The sequence below is a fragment of the Mastigoproctus giganteus genome, chromosome 1, assembly GCF_048544385.1.
Source record: "Mastigoproctus giganteus isolate SK-2022 chromosome 1, ASM4854438v1, whole genome shotgun sequence".
Lineage (NCBI taxonomy): Eukaryota > Metazoa > Arthropoda > Arachnida > Uropygi > Thelyphonidae > Mastigoproctus > Mastigoproctus giganteus.
In genome coordinates, this window is record NC_143575.1 from 174,526,290 (window position 1) to 174,545,189 (window position 18,900).

The 18,900-nt window shown below is 38.3% G+C and overlaps 1 protein-coding gene across 1 annotated transcript in view; it reads right to left on the reverse strand.

Annotated features, from left to right (window-relative positions):
- cnk (connector enhancer of ksr) overlaps positions 1-18,900 on the reverse strand; it is a 327,711-nt gene that overhangs the window by 176,753 nt on the left and 132,058 nt on the right. The window contains exon 9 of the mRNA XM_090389913.1: positions 14,967-15,091. Coding sequence (XP_090246039.1) covers positions 14,967-15,091 — 125 coding nt within the window. The remainder of the gene's footprint in view (positions 1-14,966; positions 15,092-18,900) is intronic.

The window sequence follows — 18,900 nt, forward strand, 5'->3', positions numbered from 1 at the left end:
ATGGATTGGTAAACTGTGAAATTGGTACTTTCTATAGCAACATGTTCGAGAGGCAACCAGAGAGAGAAATACTCTTGATATGATAATCAGCAGTGATTATTCATGCATTAAAAATTTACAGATAAAAGAACCACTGGGTAAGAGTGATTACACTGTGTTGATGTGGGATTTACTTAAAGATGTAACTACCATCAATGGTAAATGGAATGGCTTTTGCTTTCGTAAAGGTGACTACAGGAGTCTCAGACAGTTTTTAAATTCAATACAGTGGATCAACTGATGATGATATTACCAACATTGAATTATAAATGGGAAGCCTTCAGGGATTTAATCTTGGAGACTACTAGGCTTTTCACACGAATTAATCTATACAAGAAATACAGTTCAATCTTTAGGCCTAAATGGATGTCAGATGAATTAATGAGGCTTGTGGCAGAGAAGAAAAACGTATGGGATGCATATAAATTATCAGGCGACACAGAAACCTATGGCACATATAAAATAGCTTGTAATCAAGTCACAAAGGAGGTTAAGTAGGCAAAGACAGATTACAAGAAATCTTTGGTAAAGGATGCAAAGAAAAACAGCAAAGAGTTCTTTATAGGCCTAATGACTTGAATGAGTACAATGAACAATTGTACAGAGAAATAGAGTGGGCTAGTAAATCGGAATGTCTTATAATGGGGGATTTTAACTTCCCAGATATTGACTGGAATTTGTGGATTGGGCACTCACACACTAGTCAGACTTTTGTGGATGATTGTTTCTCTGCAGCAGCATGTTCGAGAGGCAACCAGAGAAAGTAATACTCTTGATCTGGTTATCAGCAGTGATCATTCATGTATTAGGAATTTGCAGATAAAAGAACCACTAGGTGGCAGTGATCACAGTGTACTGACGTGGGATTTACTTAAAGATTTAACTACTATCAGGGGTAAAGGAAAGGGTTTTTGCTTCCGTAAAGGCGAGTACAGTGGTCTCCGACAGTTTTTAGTTTCTGTACAGTGGGATCAACTGACAATGTTACCAACAGTAAATTCTAAGTGGGAAGCATTCAAGGAATTAATCGTGGAAGCTACTAAAAGGTTCATACCTATTAAGAAATATTGTTCAAGGTTTAGGCCTAAATGGTTGTCAAATGAACTAATGAGACTCGTAGCAGAGAAGAAAAATGCATGGGATGCATATAAATTATCAAGCGACTCAGAAGCATATGGCAGATATAAGTTAATCTGTAATCAGGTCACAAAGGAGGTTCGGCAGGCGAAGGCAGATTACGAGAAATCCTTGGCAAAAGATGCTAAAATAAACAGCAAGGATTTCTTTACTTATATAAACTCTAAAAGGAAGGGGATGAATCTGATCGGTCCACTTGACATTGATGGTTCGACTGTTGATGATCCTGCTCAGATAGCAAACGAACTGAATGAGTATTTTGCATCTACATTCACACGTGAGGAATTATTAAGGTTTGAAAATGGCAGCAGGTTATCAAATTGTAGCAAGATACTTAATGATTTTGTAATAACCGAGAGCAAAGTGGAAGAGAAATTGTTGAAGTTAAACGTAAGAAAAGCACCTGGGGTGGATGGGATCTATCCAGTTATATTAAAGGAGGCGGCAAGGCAACTAAGCAAACCCTTAGCCATAATTATGAGAGCATTCTTGGAATCAGGGGAGGTTTCCACGGACTGGAGATGTGCAAATGTATCCCCAATTCACAAAGGGGGATCGAAGGGTGACACGAGTAACTACAGACCAGTTAGTTTAACTTCTGTTCCGGGTAAAATAATGGAGTCGCTGGTTAAGGATGCATTGCAGGATCATCTAGACAAGACTGCAGCAATAATTCAGACACAGCATGGGTTTGTTAAGGGAAAGTCTTGTCTGACAAATTTGATAGGATATTATGATGTGGTTACAAAGGAACTGGATGCAAAAAATAATTTTGATATCATATATTTGGATTTCAGGAAAGCTTTTGACACTGTTGCGCATGGAAGACTATTGTACAAATTGGAGCAGAATGGTATTAAGGGTAAATTGCTACAATGGATAAAAGGATGGTTAAGTGCTAGAAGACAGAGGGTGGTAATCAATGGGTGCTGCTCTTCGTGGACTAATGTTATTAGTGGAGTCCCACAGGGTTCGGTGTTGGGTCCACTGTTGTTTTGTATATTTATCAATGATATTGATGAAGGTATATCAGGCTTAATGTCGAAGTTTGCAGATGATACAAAGGTTGGCAGGGTTGTTAATGATAGTAATGGCAGTGTGCTACTGCAACAGGATCTAGATAATTTGGGCAGATGGGCTAAGAAGTGGCAACTGAAGTTTAACCTTGACAAATGCAAAGTACTACATATGGGTAGAAGTAACCCCAGAGAAACGTACCAACTGTGTGGTACTACACTTAAGGTGGTAGAAAATGAAAAAGACCTGGGAGTAATTGTGTAGGCAAATATGAAGTTTTCTGAGCAATGCAGACAGGCTGCCAGGGCAGGTCATGGGGTTTTGTCAATGATATATAGGAATTTTGCTAGCAGGGAAAAGGAGGTGATTATCCCTCTGTATAAGGCAATGGTCAGGCCACGGCTTGAGTACTGCGTACAGGTCTGGAGGCCTCATTTTAGGAAGGATGTAGATTTACTTGAGCATGTACAGAGAAGGGCAACAAGATTGGTGAGGGGAATGAAGGGATCCTCTTACCAAGAGAGGCTTAAGTTCTGCAAATTGCAGTGGCTGGAGACTAGGCACCTGCGCGGTGATCTGATTGAGGTATATAAGGCCTTGAATGGGTTGAGCACGCTGAATTCTGATGGGATCCTTCCGCTTGTTCAGATTACGAATCTAAGGGGGCATAAATTCAAATTAAGAAAAGACAGATGTAGAATAGATGTGCGGAAATTTTCCTTTAGCCAGCGGGTGGCAAAGTCGTTGTGGAAGTTGATAGGTTGAATAAATTTAAGGAGGAACTGGACAGGCATTTGGAGGGAATGGTGTGATTTTTTTTTTTTTTTTTTTTGGCTGATGCTGCATAAGCTCATACATTTGCTTTCTTGCATCACATGCCACTACTACTACTACTTATGTGAACTCTAAAGAAAGGGATTAATCAGATTGGACCATTTAACACAGATGGGTTGATTATTGATGATCATACTCAGGTAGCTGATAGGCTGAATGAGTATTTTGCATCTATATTCACGCATGAGGAGTTATTGAAGGAGGGAAATACCAGAAGTTTATCAAGTTCTAACTGGAAGCTAAGTGATTTTGTAATAACTGAGAGCAAAGTGGATGAGAAATTGTTGAAGTTAAACATAAGAAAGGCACCTGGGGTGGATGGGATCTATCCAGTTATGTTAAAGGAGACAGCAAAAGAAGTAAGCAAACCCTTAGCCATAATTATGAGAGTTTCCTTGAACTCAGGAGAGGTCTCCATGGACTGGATGTGTGCAAAGGTGAAACAAGTAACTATAGACCTGTTAGCTGAACTTCTGTTCCGGGGAAAGTAATGGAGTCACTGGTTAAAGAAGTATTGCAGAATCATCTAGAGAAGACTGCATTAATAGTTAAGACAAAGCATGGGTTTGTTAAAGGGAAGTCTTGTCTGACCAATTTGATTGGATACTATGATGTGGTCACAAAAGAACTGGATGCAAAAACTAATTTTGATATCATATACTTGAATTTCGGGAAAGCTTTCAATACTGTTGCGCATGGAAGACTGCTGCACAAATTGGAGCAGTGTGGCATTGGAGGCAAACTCTGCTATGGATAAAGGGATGGTTGAGTTGGGAGAGGACAGAGAGTGGTGATCAATGGACACTGCTCAATGTGGACAAATGTTATTAGTGGAGTTCCTCAGGGTTCAGTGCTGGGCCCATTGTTGTTTTGTGTATTCATCAATGATAATGGCATATCAGGCTTAATGTCCAAGTTTGCAGATGATACAAAGGTTGGCAGGGTTGTTAACGACAGTAAAGACTGTATGCTCCTACAACTGGATCTAGATAAGTTGGGCAAATGGGCTGAGAAGTGGCAACTGAAGTTTAATGTTGACAAATGCAAAGTACTGCATATAGGTAGGAATAACCCAAGAGAAACATACCAACTGTGTGGAACTACACTCAGGGAAGTGGACAGTGAAAAAGATCTGGGGTAATTGTGCAGTCAGATATGAAGTTCGCTGAGCAGTGCAGAGGGGGGCTGCCAGGGCAAGTCATGGAGTCTTGTCAATGATATATAGGAATTTTGCTAGCAGGGACAGGGAGGTGATTTTCCAGTTGCACAAGGCAATGGTCAGGCCACACCTTGAGTACTGTGTACAGGTCTGGAAGCCTAATTTTAGGAAGGATGTAGAGTTTCTATAACGAGTACAAAGGAGGGCAACAAGATTGGTGAGGGGAACCAAGGGGTGCTCTTAAAAAGAAAGGCTTAAGGTCTGCAAACTGCCAAGCCTGGAGAGTAGGCACACACAAGGTGATCTGATTGAGATGTATAAGGCCTTGAGCAAGCTGAATGCTGATGGGATTCTTCCTCTTGCTCAGATTAAGAACCTGAGTGGGCATAGATTCAAATTGATGAAAGACAGTTGTAGAATAGGTGTACAACCTATTCTACAACCTATGAATTCAGCATGGACTGATGATGACCTTCTGGCGATCTTTAGATTTTAGAAAGTGCAAGCAGTAGTTAACCCATGCTCAACAGGGAGTGGCTGGTTTCTATCATGGCACCAACTAAAGGTGGTTGACTATTGGCAAACTAAGTTCGCACCAGTTTGCATTAGACAGCCCATCATGGACATTATTGAATTACATCATTGCAAACATGGCGGCGTCAGCAAAACATACGGGGTGATCTTCAACTGCGTTAAGAGAGGAACTCACCTTTATTCAACAGTCTGTTATTCACACATTGAGACACAGATTAAAAATGAATTTTGATATTGAATTTTGCATTATAGTGAATATTTTTTTCAGTTTACTATTTGTAACGTAGAATTTTATTCCAACAATAACACTGCATTTGTATATTTTATTTTTAGGGAGTGAATCATGGTCCGCCGTGGCAGAAATTTGAAAAAATATTAAAGGCCCTCCAAAGCAAATAATTAAAATGTTTAATATGTATGGACACAGTGGGCTTTTAATATTTTTTTATGTATCCACTACGGTGGACCGTAGATCACTTCCTTTCATTTATCAAAAACTAGTGTTACAACCACTAGTAGAATATTGCAGTGTAGCTATATGTCATATTGAAATAAATGTGTTGAAAACCTTTGTGGTGAAATTTCCTATAAAAATAATTGCAACTAAAAACAACCATGGCGACCCCCGAGGGGGTCGAGACCCACAGGTTGGGAACCCGGATCCTAGATCAAATCGCTCTGATGAGCAAATGCTCTCCAAAAGCAGATCCCCAGAACATTGGAAATGTGCAAGTCTAAAACTGTTACTAAAGAACCCTGAAAAACCTCCCACCTATCCTAGATCACATGACTCACTGTCTCCCAAGTCTCAGTAATGGGTGAATTATTGGAACATCTATTATTATAGATGTATTAGCATTAGCAGGGATATATGATGCAAGAAAGCAAGCTTATATAGAATCAGCCAAAAAAAAAAAAAAAAAAATGCACTTCCCATTTCGCCCATCCATTCACTCCAAACATTTGTTTAGTTCTGCCTTGAACTTATTTAAGTTGCTGACCTCCACTACAACAGATGGATGTTTGTTCCAACTATTTACCACCCACTGGGTAAGGGCAAATTTCCACACATCTATTCTACAATTCTTTCTTCAATTTTAATTTAGGTCCCTTCAGGTGAGTAATCTGAGCAAGAGGAAGAAACCCATTAGCACTGAGCTTGCTCAATCCATTCAAGGCCTTATACACCTCAATTATATCACCTCGGAGGTGCCTAGTCTCCAGAAGCTGCAATTTGCAGAACTTAAGCCTTTCTTGGGAACACCAACCCTTTCCCCCCCCCTCACCAATCTTGTTGCAGCAATACTACATCTTTCCTAAAATGAGGCTTCCAGACCTGTATACAATACTCAAGGTGTGACCTACCATTGTCTTACACAAGGGGACAATCACCTCCTTATCCCTGCTAGCAAAATTTCTGTATATCATTGACAAGACACCACGAGCTACCTTTTGCAGCCTTTTTGCACTGCTCAGAAAACTTCATATCTGACTGCACAATTACCCACAGGTCCTTTTCATTCTCCACTACCCCGAATGTAGTACCACCCAGTTGATACGTTACTCTCGGGTTACTGCTACCCATATGTAGTACTTTACATTTGTCAATGTTATTTGTTATTTGGTTTTTTAGGAGCATTAGCAACTAAGGCCATATTGCTCTGGGATATGCGGTGGTCATTCCCTGACCTTTCCGCTTCCTCCGTATTTGGTGGTGACGGGCTCGAACCCCGGTCTAATCAAGAAGCGTGTGCTACGCACTGCTGCTCCTTCCCACCTGGCTACGGAGGCGTCCTTTTGTCAATGTTAAACTTCATTTGCCACCTCTCAGCCCATCTGCTCAACTTTTCCAGATCCTGTTTCAATAGCATACTATCATTATTGTCATTAACAACCCTGCCAACCTTTGTATTGTCTGCAAACTTAGATATTAGGCTTGATACACCTTCACCAATATCATTCATAAATACTGAAAACAACAATGGGCCCAACGCTGAACCCTGGCAGACTCCACTAATAACATTAGTCCATGAAGAGCAGTGTCCATTGATAACAACTCTGTCTTCTCCCACTCAACCATCCTATTATCCATTGTAGCAACTTGCACTTAATGCCATACTGCTTCAATTTGTTTGTTTGTTTGTTATTTGGTTTTTAGGAGCATTAGCAACTAAGGTCATATTGCTCCGGGATATGCGGTGGTCATTCCCTGACCTTTCCGCATCTTCCGTATTTGGTGGTGACAGGCTCGAACCCCGGTCTAATCAAGAAGCGTGTGCAACGCACTGCTGCTTCAATTTGTACAGTAGTCTTCTATGTGACACAGTATCAAAAGGTTGGTTGGTTGGTTGGTTATTGGAAGTTTAATGGCGCATCAGCAACTAAGGCTATCGTGCGCCAAGTCTAGGGTAATAAAATATAAAATAGCCAGTATCAAAAGCTTTCCTAAAATTCAAGTATATGATATCAAAATTCTTTGCATCCAATTCCTTTGTGACCACATCATAGTATCCAATCATATTTGTCAGACAAGACTTCCTGTTAACAAACCCATGCTGTGTCTGAACTATAACTGCAGTCTTGTCTAGATGATCCTGCCTTGCTACCTTAACCAGTGACTCCATTATTTTCCCTGGAACAGAATTTTCGTGTCCCCCCCTTTGTGAATTGGAGATACATTTGCACATCTCCAGTCCATGGGGAACTCCCCTGAATCCAAGGAAGCTTTCATAATTATGGCTAAGGGTTTGCTTACTTCCTTTGCCGCCTCCTTTAATATAACTGGATACATATCATTAACCCCAGGTGCCTTCCTTATGTTTAACTTCAACAAATTCTCCTTCACTTTGCTCCCCGTTAAAGTTTGATAAACTTCTGGCATTCCCCTCCTTGAGTAACTCCTCATGTGTGAATGTGGATGCAAAATACTCATTCAGTTTATCAGCTACCTGAGCATGAACATCAACAGCCAAACCATCTGTTAAGTGGACCAATGTGATTCATCCCTTTGCCTCTAGAGTTTCCATAAGTAAAGAGCTCTCTGCTGTTTTTCTTTGCATCCTTTGTCAAAGATTTCTCATAATCTGCCTTTGCCTGCCTAACCTCCTTTGTTTCTTGATTACAGACTAGCTTATATCTGCCATAGGCTTCTGTGTTGCCTGATAATTTATATACAACCCATGCATTTTTCTTCTCTGCCATGAGCCGCATTAATTCATCTGATATCCGTTTAGGTCTAAACCTTGAATAGTATTTCTTAGTTGGTATGAAAAGCCTAGTACCCTCCAATATTAAGTGCCCGAAGGTTTCTCATTTAGATGTTACCAAAATTTAGAATGTTGGTAACATCAGTTGATCCCACTTTATAGAATTTAAAAACCTCTCTGAGACCACTGCAGTCACCGTTATGAAAACAAAATCCCTCCCCTTTACCCCGGATGGTAGTTACATCTTTTAAGTAAATCCCACATCAGTACACTGTGATCACTGCCACCTAGTGGTTCCTTTATCTTTAAATTTTTAATGCATGAATAATCACTGCTGATAATCAGATCAAGAGTGTTACTTCCTCTGGTTGCCTCTCTAACATGCTGCTGTAGAAAACAATCATCCAATAAATCCACAAAAGCCTTGCTAATGTGCAGGTGACAATCCCAAAAGTTTCATTCAACATCTGGGAAGTTAAAATCCCCCATTATAAGACACCGATTTACCATCCCCCTCTATTTCTCTGCACAACTGCTCAGTATACTCATCGGTTTCATTAGGCCTTTAACACACACACACACACCCACTCTCATTTTCCCTTTCCCAGTGCTTATGTCACACCACACTTGCTCAATATTGCATTGTCTACCAATGTCAATTGGATGCACTTCCTTAGATTTTGTGTTCTTAACTAACAGCATAACCCCTCCTCCGTTCCTGTCCTGTCTATCCTTTCTGTGCACACCGTACTCCCAAAATTCCAATCCTGCACTGCTCATATCTGTGTGGTACCACGTCTCTGATATCTCAACAATATCCACTATTGATTTTTTGACCAGCACTTCAAATTCATTTACTATGCTCCTAGCATCGGTGTATGTGCAAGTATACATACACCTATTCTTACTCTTAGTTACCCTAACACAACCCATGTATTTATTTGTTCCATGATGACTCACAGCAATCCTTGAAATCCCCAGTACCTCGCTTTGTAGGCTGCTCTCATTCCAACAGAAGCAGTGCAAGAATCACTTTCACATCTGCCCGTGGCTACCGTTACTCTATTAGTCTGTGAATCCCCCCAAGCTAGCAGTTTTCCGACCCACCTAACACTGCCTCAATAGCATCAGGAAATATTCTTGTTCCCTTTCTATTTAAGTGTATCCCATCCCTGTAGAAACAATGTCTCCTGTTAACAAGCACAGACCACCCTGAAAAAAATTTTTATCCCACGAGCCTTGCACAATCTTTCCAGGGCAGAATTGCAGACACTTTCAAATTTAATCCTAACTTGCGATGTTTTTTCAACATTGACCTGTACTTGTTAAGGTACAGGTTTTGCCTACATACATATGACACAGTAAATCTGGCATCCAACAAGCAATTTGATTTCAAAGCAGCCCTTGAAAGGCTCTATAGAGTAGAAGCACTACCTAGCCTATATCAGTGGACTTCACAGACACTCTTGATGTACTATGGTAATCTAGTATTACAAGGTGCTTCCACCATGTTAAATTACTTACCAATCTGTATTTGATGTATACAAAATTACTTACACAAGAGAGTCACAGGAAATCTCCCAACAAGTAATAGGGCTCTGTTCTTGGACTATTCATCTGGACCACAGTCCTTGACAAGTTCCTGTTTATGGATCCTGGTCTGGTTGATAGCACTGCTTTCACAGATGACTTTATTCTGATCAATGTAGCAGGCCTTGAGGCACAGGCAAATGTAGCCCTTCTGAAGTTACAAACTTGGGTTAATACATATAAGTTAACCATATCAGGCAAAAAGACCAAGTCTATTTTACTAAAAGGGGCTCTACTGGTCACAAAACCCCCTCACCATCAAGATTGATGAACAAAAGTCAGATTGGTCAGAGAGTTGAAGTACTAAGAATCTTTAATTCAAAACTGAGAATAAACGCTTAGCACATCTGGCAAAGAAAATCAGAAATTATGCATCTAAATTGTCAGTTTTACCAGGTCCAACTGGGGTCTAAAGAGAAGGATCCTTCCTCTTATCTATAAGGCTGTGTTTCTTCCTGTTATCGGTTATGGGGCAGGCACCTAGTGTTCCAGGGTCATACAACTGTCTGAAATAAAGTCAAGCTTGATGCTATTCAAAGAATAATATTCCCATCGAGTCAGTAAACATGTTCTACAAGTTCTGGATGGAGCCCTTCCCGTCAATCTGAAGATGATATGTTGTAGGCTTGCATATAAGCACAAGTGGAGAATCGGTGATGCCAAGCTGGAGAGAAAAAAAAAAAAGGTAATGGAGAAACTGTACCAGATATGGCAAGGCACGCTTGGAAGAGAGCACTCAAGATGTAGCCGGGCAGTTCATAAGAGACGTATTGACTCTGAGCCCCCAAGGTGGTACACTGGTTCTCCCCAGGCCTTTATATAACTTTTCATCATGAGCCATGGATCTTTTAAAGATAAGTTTACTAGCCTAGGAAAACCCAAACTGCAGCTGCAGATCAAATGAAACTTGGGAACATGTATTATATGATTGCCCAAACTATGTCCACACAATTTGCCTAATCTCTAAGATTCACAACCTCTCTAGGGTGCAGGAGGATTAGTACAAAGGGAAAGGGACAAATTGAATATGACCACAACTCCTGTCTAAACAAAACACAAATCAAACTATCTGTTGGAATCAGACACTAAACCATAACCCTGGAATTGACTGCTAACATCAAAATTACATGAATTGCTGATGCTTGAATTGGCAAGTGTGGAATTCTTGACTGACACAAAACTCCTAAGCCTATCCTGGACACTAAGACTTACCTACACTCCTAAGCCTGTCCTGGACAATTAAGATTTATTTACCAAGATGTAAGTGGATCTTTTATGTGCTGATTCCTAATGCATGATGAGTAACTGCTAATAATCTGATCAAGTGTACTGCTTTCTCTTGTTGTCACTCTAATAAAATGTTGGTAATAACACAATGGTCACCTAATAAATACAGGTAGTTCTCGACTTTACGAGTTAATATGTTCCTAGCGCTCTCGTAAAGCGGGAATTAAATCCCATAGACCTAATGTTTAAAATAGCGGTTACGTTCTCAACAATGCAATTAGTTAGCTAATTGCATTGTTGCTAATTGCATTAGTTAGTTTGTTCAAACAATGATTGATTTATCCAAATAAATTAAAACGTAGCCTGTAAAATCAAGAAAATTATAATAATAAAGAAATTATTTATGACTTACAAATTTTAAAAAATGGTTATTCTTCATCATCGACTAAATGCACACTCGTTGATCGATTGGCTCGGCATTCATTGGTTTGTTGGAGTCGTCTTCTTCAGAAACGCTTCACGAGGCATTTGTTTCCATGATAATGTTCTATTTTCTTTATAAATTTCAATAGATGCATAAGCATTTTTTAATGGAATGCACAAATTGCAACTAACATCATTTGCACGGAGTAACAAGTTTATGAAGCTTAAAAAAAAAAAAAAAAAAGGAATGAAGAGAAGATTCTGAAAATTTATTTGTTTTTTTATATAATTGAAGATTTCAGTAAAGGGGAAACGTGTTTCGCCATAATAACGCAAAAAACCACACAATTCCATCTATCGGTATTTTCACAAATGCAATAACATCGAGTTTACTACCCGTTTATAACTGCTTGCAGTAACAGAAAAGCCCAATAAACCGGAAAGTGAAAATTGTTTTTATTGTTTTATGGTCGTGACCTCCAGAAATGTGCTTTAGAAAAATGTCACAAAGGCGTTCAAAATTGGTTCTTATAACAGAACATATGATAACGATGAAAGTGTAGTGCATTCTAGTGATCTGATTTGGTAACTAATACAATTTAGACTATAAAAATGACCTTTTAGAGTTATATAGCGAAAATTTCAACTTCCGAGGTTGCGGAACGAATTACCAAAAAACAATGTGTTATTAGGTTCACAATACGATATTTTCACGATACGATGGCATCTCTGGAATGGATTAATATCGTGAAGCTGCGTACACTGTATTGTATAGCTAAGCACGTGGTTTGAAATGCGGTATTTATGAATGTTTAACATTCATTTTTTCGATTTTGTTGATACTTGATACTTTGAAAAAAAAAAAAAAAAAAAAAAAAACCTCATAAAGCGAAAACTGCCTGTATACAAAAGTCTTACTACTGTGTGAGTAACAAACCCACAAGTTCTGGTTAATATCTGGAAAGTTGAAGTTTCCTATTATAGGATATTCTTATTTACTAACCCACTCTATTTGTCTGTACAGTTGTTTATGCTCATCAGAGTCATTAGGCCTACTCTCACTTCTACTTGCATTCTTGTTTTCCCAGCACTTATGTCACACCAAAATGTCTGAGCATTGCACTGGCCACTCATGTCAACTGTATGTACCTACCTTACATTTGATGTGCTTCTTAACTAAAATCATAATCCTCCCTTCCACTCTGTCCTTTCTGTACACACTGTACTCCCCATATTCAAATTCTGCATTCTTTATATTAGAGTGACACCACATCTCCGATGTCCCCACAATGTCTGCATTAATTAATTTGCTTTATCAAATAAAGGAATAAACATAAATGATAATAATAATGATTGGAACAAAACAATTTTTTATAAAAATTACACAAAACTTAGAGAAACTACCTTCCGTAGTGTCTCCACCATATGTCAGCCAACACTAATTTTAAAATACGTGTGTATCAGACATCGTTGTTTTCAAGGTGAAACTAACAAGGTAAGCATTACAAAAAATAAATAAATAAAAATAATAATAAATAAATAGTCATATGGCACCTGACAAGTTCTTTCCATTTATAATTCCAAGTAAAAATAATGTTTTTCACTTCCAAAACATCAAATAAAAGTTTGAGTATACACTGAGTGATCACTGAATTATGACTACCTACCTAATACTTTGCAGGTCCTCCTTTTGCCTTCAGTACAGCAGCTACCAACGTGGCAATGATTCAACAAGCTGTCAGAAGTGTTCGGGAGGTATGGCCAACCAAGCTATGTGTAATGCGGTCAGCAATGCAGGTATGGAGGTGATTGGAGTATCCAGATGCCTGATATGCCTTTCCATAGTGTCCCACGAGTGCTCTATGGGATTGATATCGGTGGAGTTCGGAGGCCAACTGATATGCTGGAAGTCAGAACTGTGTTCCTCAAACCATTCCTGCACAGCAAGTGCCCGATGGTTCAGCGCACTGTCATCTTGGAAGATGACCATCGCCATCCGGGAAAATGTGTAACATAGCGGGGTGTACACAGACAGCAAGCAGTTGACGATAACGGAGAACACTAATATGTTGTTCCATATGCACCATGGGTCCAAGTTCCTGCCAGTGAAACCTGCCCCACACCATACAACTGCCTCCACTTTTGATACCATGCATGACGGATGAAGAGCCTCGTGTTGTTGACGCCAAATCCGTACACTACCATCCACGGTGTGGAGTAAATAATGTGACTCATCTGACCAGCACACTTTCTTTCAGTCTTCTAACGTCCAACTTGCATGCTCTTTGCAACATGCGAGTCTTTTACGCTGATGAACATTGGTTAGGAGAGGATGCCGTAGGGGTTGTCTGCTGGTATAGCCCATACGTGTGACGCATCAAGCCAGATATTATTCCGGGTTGGTCCATATTGTATTGGGTAGTCAACTCTTCAACAGTGCAGCGCTATTTGAGTTGTTGGACCTGGCACTCACCTCTAACATCAACCTTTCGCTGACCTTTGCGGTTTTGCCATTGGGTCATTATTTGACCATTTTGATGCCAGTCCTGGTACACTAACACCCCACCAGTTCAGTTGTTTGGGAAATCAAAGCACTAGCTTGTCAAGCACCCACAATTTGTCCTTTATCAAAGTCTGATAAATCCTTCCTTTTACCCATCACGCTCGGAATTTTACTACCTGCTGAACCACTGGAACCTTATCTATGCTATGTAGGTCGACTAACTGCATATTTCCGTACCTCACGTGGTCAATGGGTTGCAATCAGTTTTCATAGGGATGGTCATAATTCAGTGATCACTCAGTGTATACAATAAGGTAAAAAAAAAAAAAATTCTGATTTTTAATTACTAATTCAGTATTAGCAATGGCCACATGGTGCAAGGAAGCCTATGGCTTATGCTGCATGAGCCAAAGAAGAAAAATAAAATAATAAAAATAAATAAAATAAAATAGCAAAATATAAATATGTAAAAATTATAAAGATATAAAATTATATTTTTTAAATACAAGAGAAAAGATTTATTGATTTTAAAAACCTAAAAACAGCCGACACGTCAGATAAAATCTGAGTGTATAGGGCTCAATCAGATGAGTAAAAGCATTAATATATATAAACCGTTCCTGTTTATATCATGGACATTCACATAAAATGACGCATGTTTAAAAAGGTGTCACAATCGTCACACATAGAAGGGTCGTCTGCCCTCGGCTAAATTTGGTGTAGGTGGTGGTGATAACGAACAACAGTTGTAGGCTAATGTATATATAGTTTCCCACACTTTCTTCTAATTTGGATTTATAAATAGAAGTAACAATAACACCTTGAAACAACCTGGACAGATTCCAAAAAAATGAACAGGAGTGTAAAATTAAGTAGTAAGAAAAGAACTGGATCTAAAGTAAGGAAACATGTTTTTACAGGTCAATGAAATCTCATCTGGCCAAATCTAAACATTTCAATTTTGACAACATGGATTTAAGCCCAAATATATACAGAAATCATATTTAAAATACCGTGCTTATTAATCTGACTCTGATTCCATTTCCTGTGAATTTTAACTCAATACTAATACTATACTAATGAATGTCATACAAGTAATCTACAGCAGGAATAATGATAAATCAACTGTTCTTCATTAACCTGCATTCCACTCAATTTTTGCAATGGAAAGAATAGGATAAACCATATTATTTACCTATTTCAAATTCTCAAACATATGGGAATTCAGAGTTCTCATTAAAAATACAATTTTCAAGTGATTTTAAAAGGAAATAATTTTAAATAAAATGCAATATACCCAGCACTATGAGAGTCTGTAGCTTGACCTTCAATATGTAAGGAAGAATTTCCTTCTGACCATTTATGAACCTTACCAAAGGCACTCTTTTTGGACGGAATCCTGTAAGGCCTCAAAATTATAACCTACAAGAAAAGAATTTTATTCAATTATTTTATGAGGGGGAAAAACATTATTTTGTATAATTTGTTGTGGAACAATAAAAAAAATAATCATATAAAAAATACACTTTGGATTAGAATGCCCTTATCCAAATTGTATTTTTTTTTTAAAAATGTTATGTTACTAAAAATACTGGGGCACTAAGAGAAAAGACAAGTTTTTATATCAGATTTTAACGTATGTAAAAATCATTATTAATTATTTAATGTATGTAACAATCATTATTTGTAATACAGTTGCACTAACCGATGCCACTCACAGTAAAGTAAAGAATATTCTTGTAGGCTGTTCTTCCCTACAATAGGTATGTGACATTCAAATCCCAACCATACCTAAAAGAACCTTTTAAACTTCAACAGATAACAGAGGAAGATGCAAACGAAACAGAAAGAATGCTTTACTTTTCTGAAATAAATTACAATTTTTATACCCATTTCCAATTGCAACAGTAAATATATCTGGCTTTCACCTCAGACACTAACATTTTGCCAAAAACCCTGAAAAGCACAATAATGGTAGAGTAACCCTTGTACTGCTAATCACCCAATACAACAACTAATTTATAGTAAGTGTCAATAGAAATATTTTCCTATTCCATCAGCAGAACAGCTCTTTACTGAGTAAGCGATATTAGCCTCACACCTGTCATGTACTGTTTCATCAGACAGGTCCTCACATATTTTCCCCATAACAAGTCCTGAGGAAAATGTGAGATAAGTAACATTGTCCTGTTAAAAACAATAACTTATGTAACAAAAATGCATCAATTCTCAATAAAGAATAGCATTATTCAGTAATGTCATAATATTACTCTGCAAGACAGGGCTGACATTAAACTTGGGAAAATTGAGCAATCGCTTGAATATCTGTAAGGTTACTATTTAGAGATGCTTCACTGAAACAAATAAGAATGCTTCCTATCCAGGAAGCAAAGCATTCTTTCTAGTACTGGTATCAATCCAAAAACACTATTAATCCAACAACCATATCAGAACAAAGCAGACACAAACCATGCTTCACAATTGGGACTGAATTCCTTTTCAAGGTGTTCACTGGGTTGTCACCAATGCCAAATTTCTTCCATCTGAATAAAACTATACTATACAATAGGATTCATTGCTGCAGAAAACTTTTTTTGTAAACCTTTTGAGGCTATTCTCAAGGGACTGAAGGCCATTGCACCCACTGCTGTTCATTAGCATTTGTCATAAAAATTAGTGCCAGTGGTATAAGTGGAACTCTGGTTGATGCAGGGTCTGTATACAGTACACACTGACAAATTCCCTTGTCACTGTGTATGAATTATAGCAGACTCTCGATTTACCGGGATCGGATTAACCAGAACACTTCAAGATTCCAAAAAAAAAAAAAAAAAAAACCCCCAGAAATCATAAAATTCAAGTAATAAATAGAATAGGTATAAACAGATGTTTTGCAAGTCATAAATAAGCGGCGTTATAAGGCGTCATTGGGAGATTAGTGTGCCTATTACCTTGCCACCCCCAGGGTAAAAAAAAAAAAAAAAAAAAAAATTTTTTTTTTTTTAATTGCATCGCGTCGATTGTTGTGTTGCATCGCACCGCAAAAGGACAAATTTTGTTTCATTATGCATGTCAGATTTTATTTTTTTTATTTTTTTTTATAGTAACTTTTTTTTTGTTCAGAAATCGCAAAAATGATGGGCAAACGCAAGAGTTGTGCTTTCATTTAAACGAAAACTTGAATTTATTCAAAAGTTCGAAAATGGTGCATCCGTTAAATCTCTAAATATAATGTTGGTGACCCAACCATATGCGACATTGTAAAAAATAAAGGGAAGCATCGTATTGGACACGCGAGTAGTGCGTGGTAAGTTTTTTATCTATTGCCATATTTTTTACGTAGGTAGCTGAACATTTTTCGATACAGCAAGTCCCCAACTTATGTAGCCTAGGAATTGCACTAACAGAAAAGCCAAATAACGTGGAAAGTGCAAATTGTTTTTATTGTTTTATGGCAGTGACCTCCAGAAAATTTAACTCCGGTGGCTCACCTGGTGAGTATGGGCTTGGCACACCCAGGGTCCTGAGCTGGATATCATTATTCTTCTCTTTCTTGGTGATTCCCTTCTCTCTCTCTCTCTCTCTCTCTCTCTCTCTCTCTCTCTCTCTCTCTCTCTCTCTCTCTCTCTCTCTCTCTCTCTCAATCAGGGTAACTCAGAATTTTTTTTTTTTTTTTGGGTTGGTGCAGCATAAGCCTCAGGCTTCCCTTGCACCATGTAGCTAATAATAATAATATTCTTTTCAGAAAATTGTTTTTGACTGTTATCATGGTGCCAACTAAGAGAATACGTGAAAACGGTACTAGTAAGTCTACCAAGAAAAGAAAAGCGATCGATTTGGATTAGAAAATTAAAATAATAAGGATGTATGAAAATGGCCAAACATTAACATGTATCGTGCAGAATATGTCAGTGGCAACGGTGACAATGGACACAATACGAGAAGCGGTCGGCACCAATGAAGGTCAATTATAATAATAACGAAGGCTACGAAATACATACCAGTTTTTACAGTACTGTACAATAAAATGCGTTTTCCTTCTTTTTATGTTTTCTTTTCTTATATGGCACTCCGGCCACTTCACTGCTGTGCCCAGATAAAGTTTATAATTGAACTTTATAAACTATTTTTCTTCTTTCTTCTGAGGATATGTGGTTTTTGTAATTTTGGCATATCGGGGATATAGCAGCAATATTTTAGTAGTCATTCCTGAGTTACGCAAATCTTGACTTATGTAAGAAGTCCTGGAACATATCTCGGGGACTTATTGTGTATCTCTTACTGTGAACATATCTCGCGGACTTACTGTATTTTTGGATTAACCAGGAAATTGATTATCCGGAAATATTTTTTTACCATCTATCCTGGATAATCGAGAGTCTACTGTATCTCACTTTATACTATTTTATATTCTCAGCCCTCTTGGATATTTCTTTGACTGCTTAGGACAGAATTTTTTCTGGACAATGCAGCCATCTGTCGTGATAGTTTTTATATGTTGCGCTGTTATGATAGTTCCCCCAATGCTGGAAGGATAAAGCTGACCTGCTAGCCTCCTGTTTTTCTTCCAACTCATGTATTAATGATCTTGGTAAAACACCTCCCTCCATTCTCAACATGCTCCAGTCAATGCCTCTTGTGGTCTTCCGTCAAAAGGATGTCAGAAGGATTTTGACAAATCTTGATGCTAAGAAAGCTCCAGGTCCTGATGGTTATTTCTCCACTTGTTCTCAAAACCTGTGTTCCTGAACTTACTCCTGTTCTTTGCCGCCTTTTTTCATTTTCTTATTCCAAAGGTGTTTTTCCTTCTGCTTGGAAATATGCTCATATCCAGCCAGTTGCTAAAAAGGGTGACAAATCCCTCCCATCCAATTATCATTCCATTGCAATTACTTCTACTCTTTCTAAAGTAATGGAGAAATCAATTAACCACCAACTATTAAACTACATAGAAACCTTCCGTCTGATCAACGATCGCCATTATGGATATTCTGGCTTGTGTTACCCATTTATGGACAAATTCAATGGAAAAGTTCGGTGAAACACAAGCAGTTGCTCTTGACATCTCTAAGGTTTTCGATCGCATTTCACATAAAGGTCTTCTAAACAAGCTTCCATCTTATGGTTTGCCAACTGTTTTTTGTAATTGGTTATCGAGTTTTCTCTCTGATCGCTCACTGAGGGTGATGGTAGATAGCTCTCTGTCTCCTAACTTCTCCACTAATGCTGAT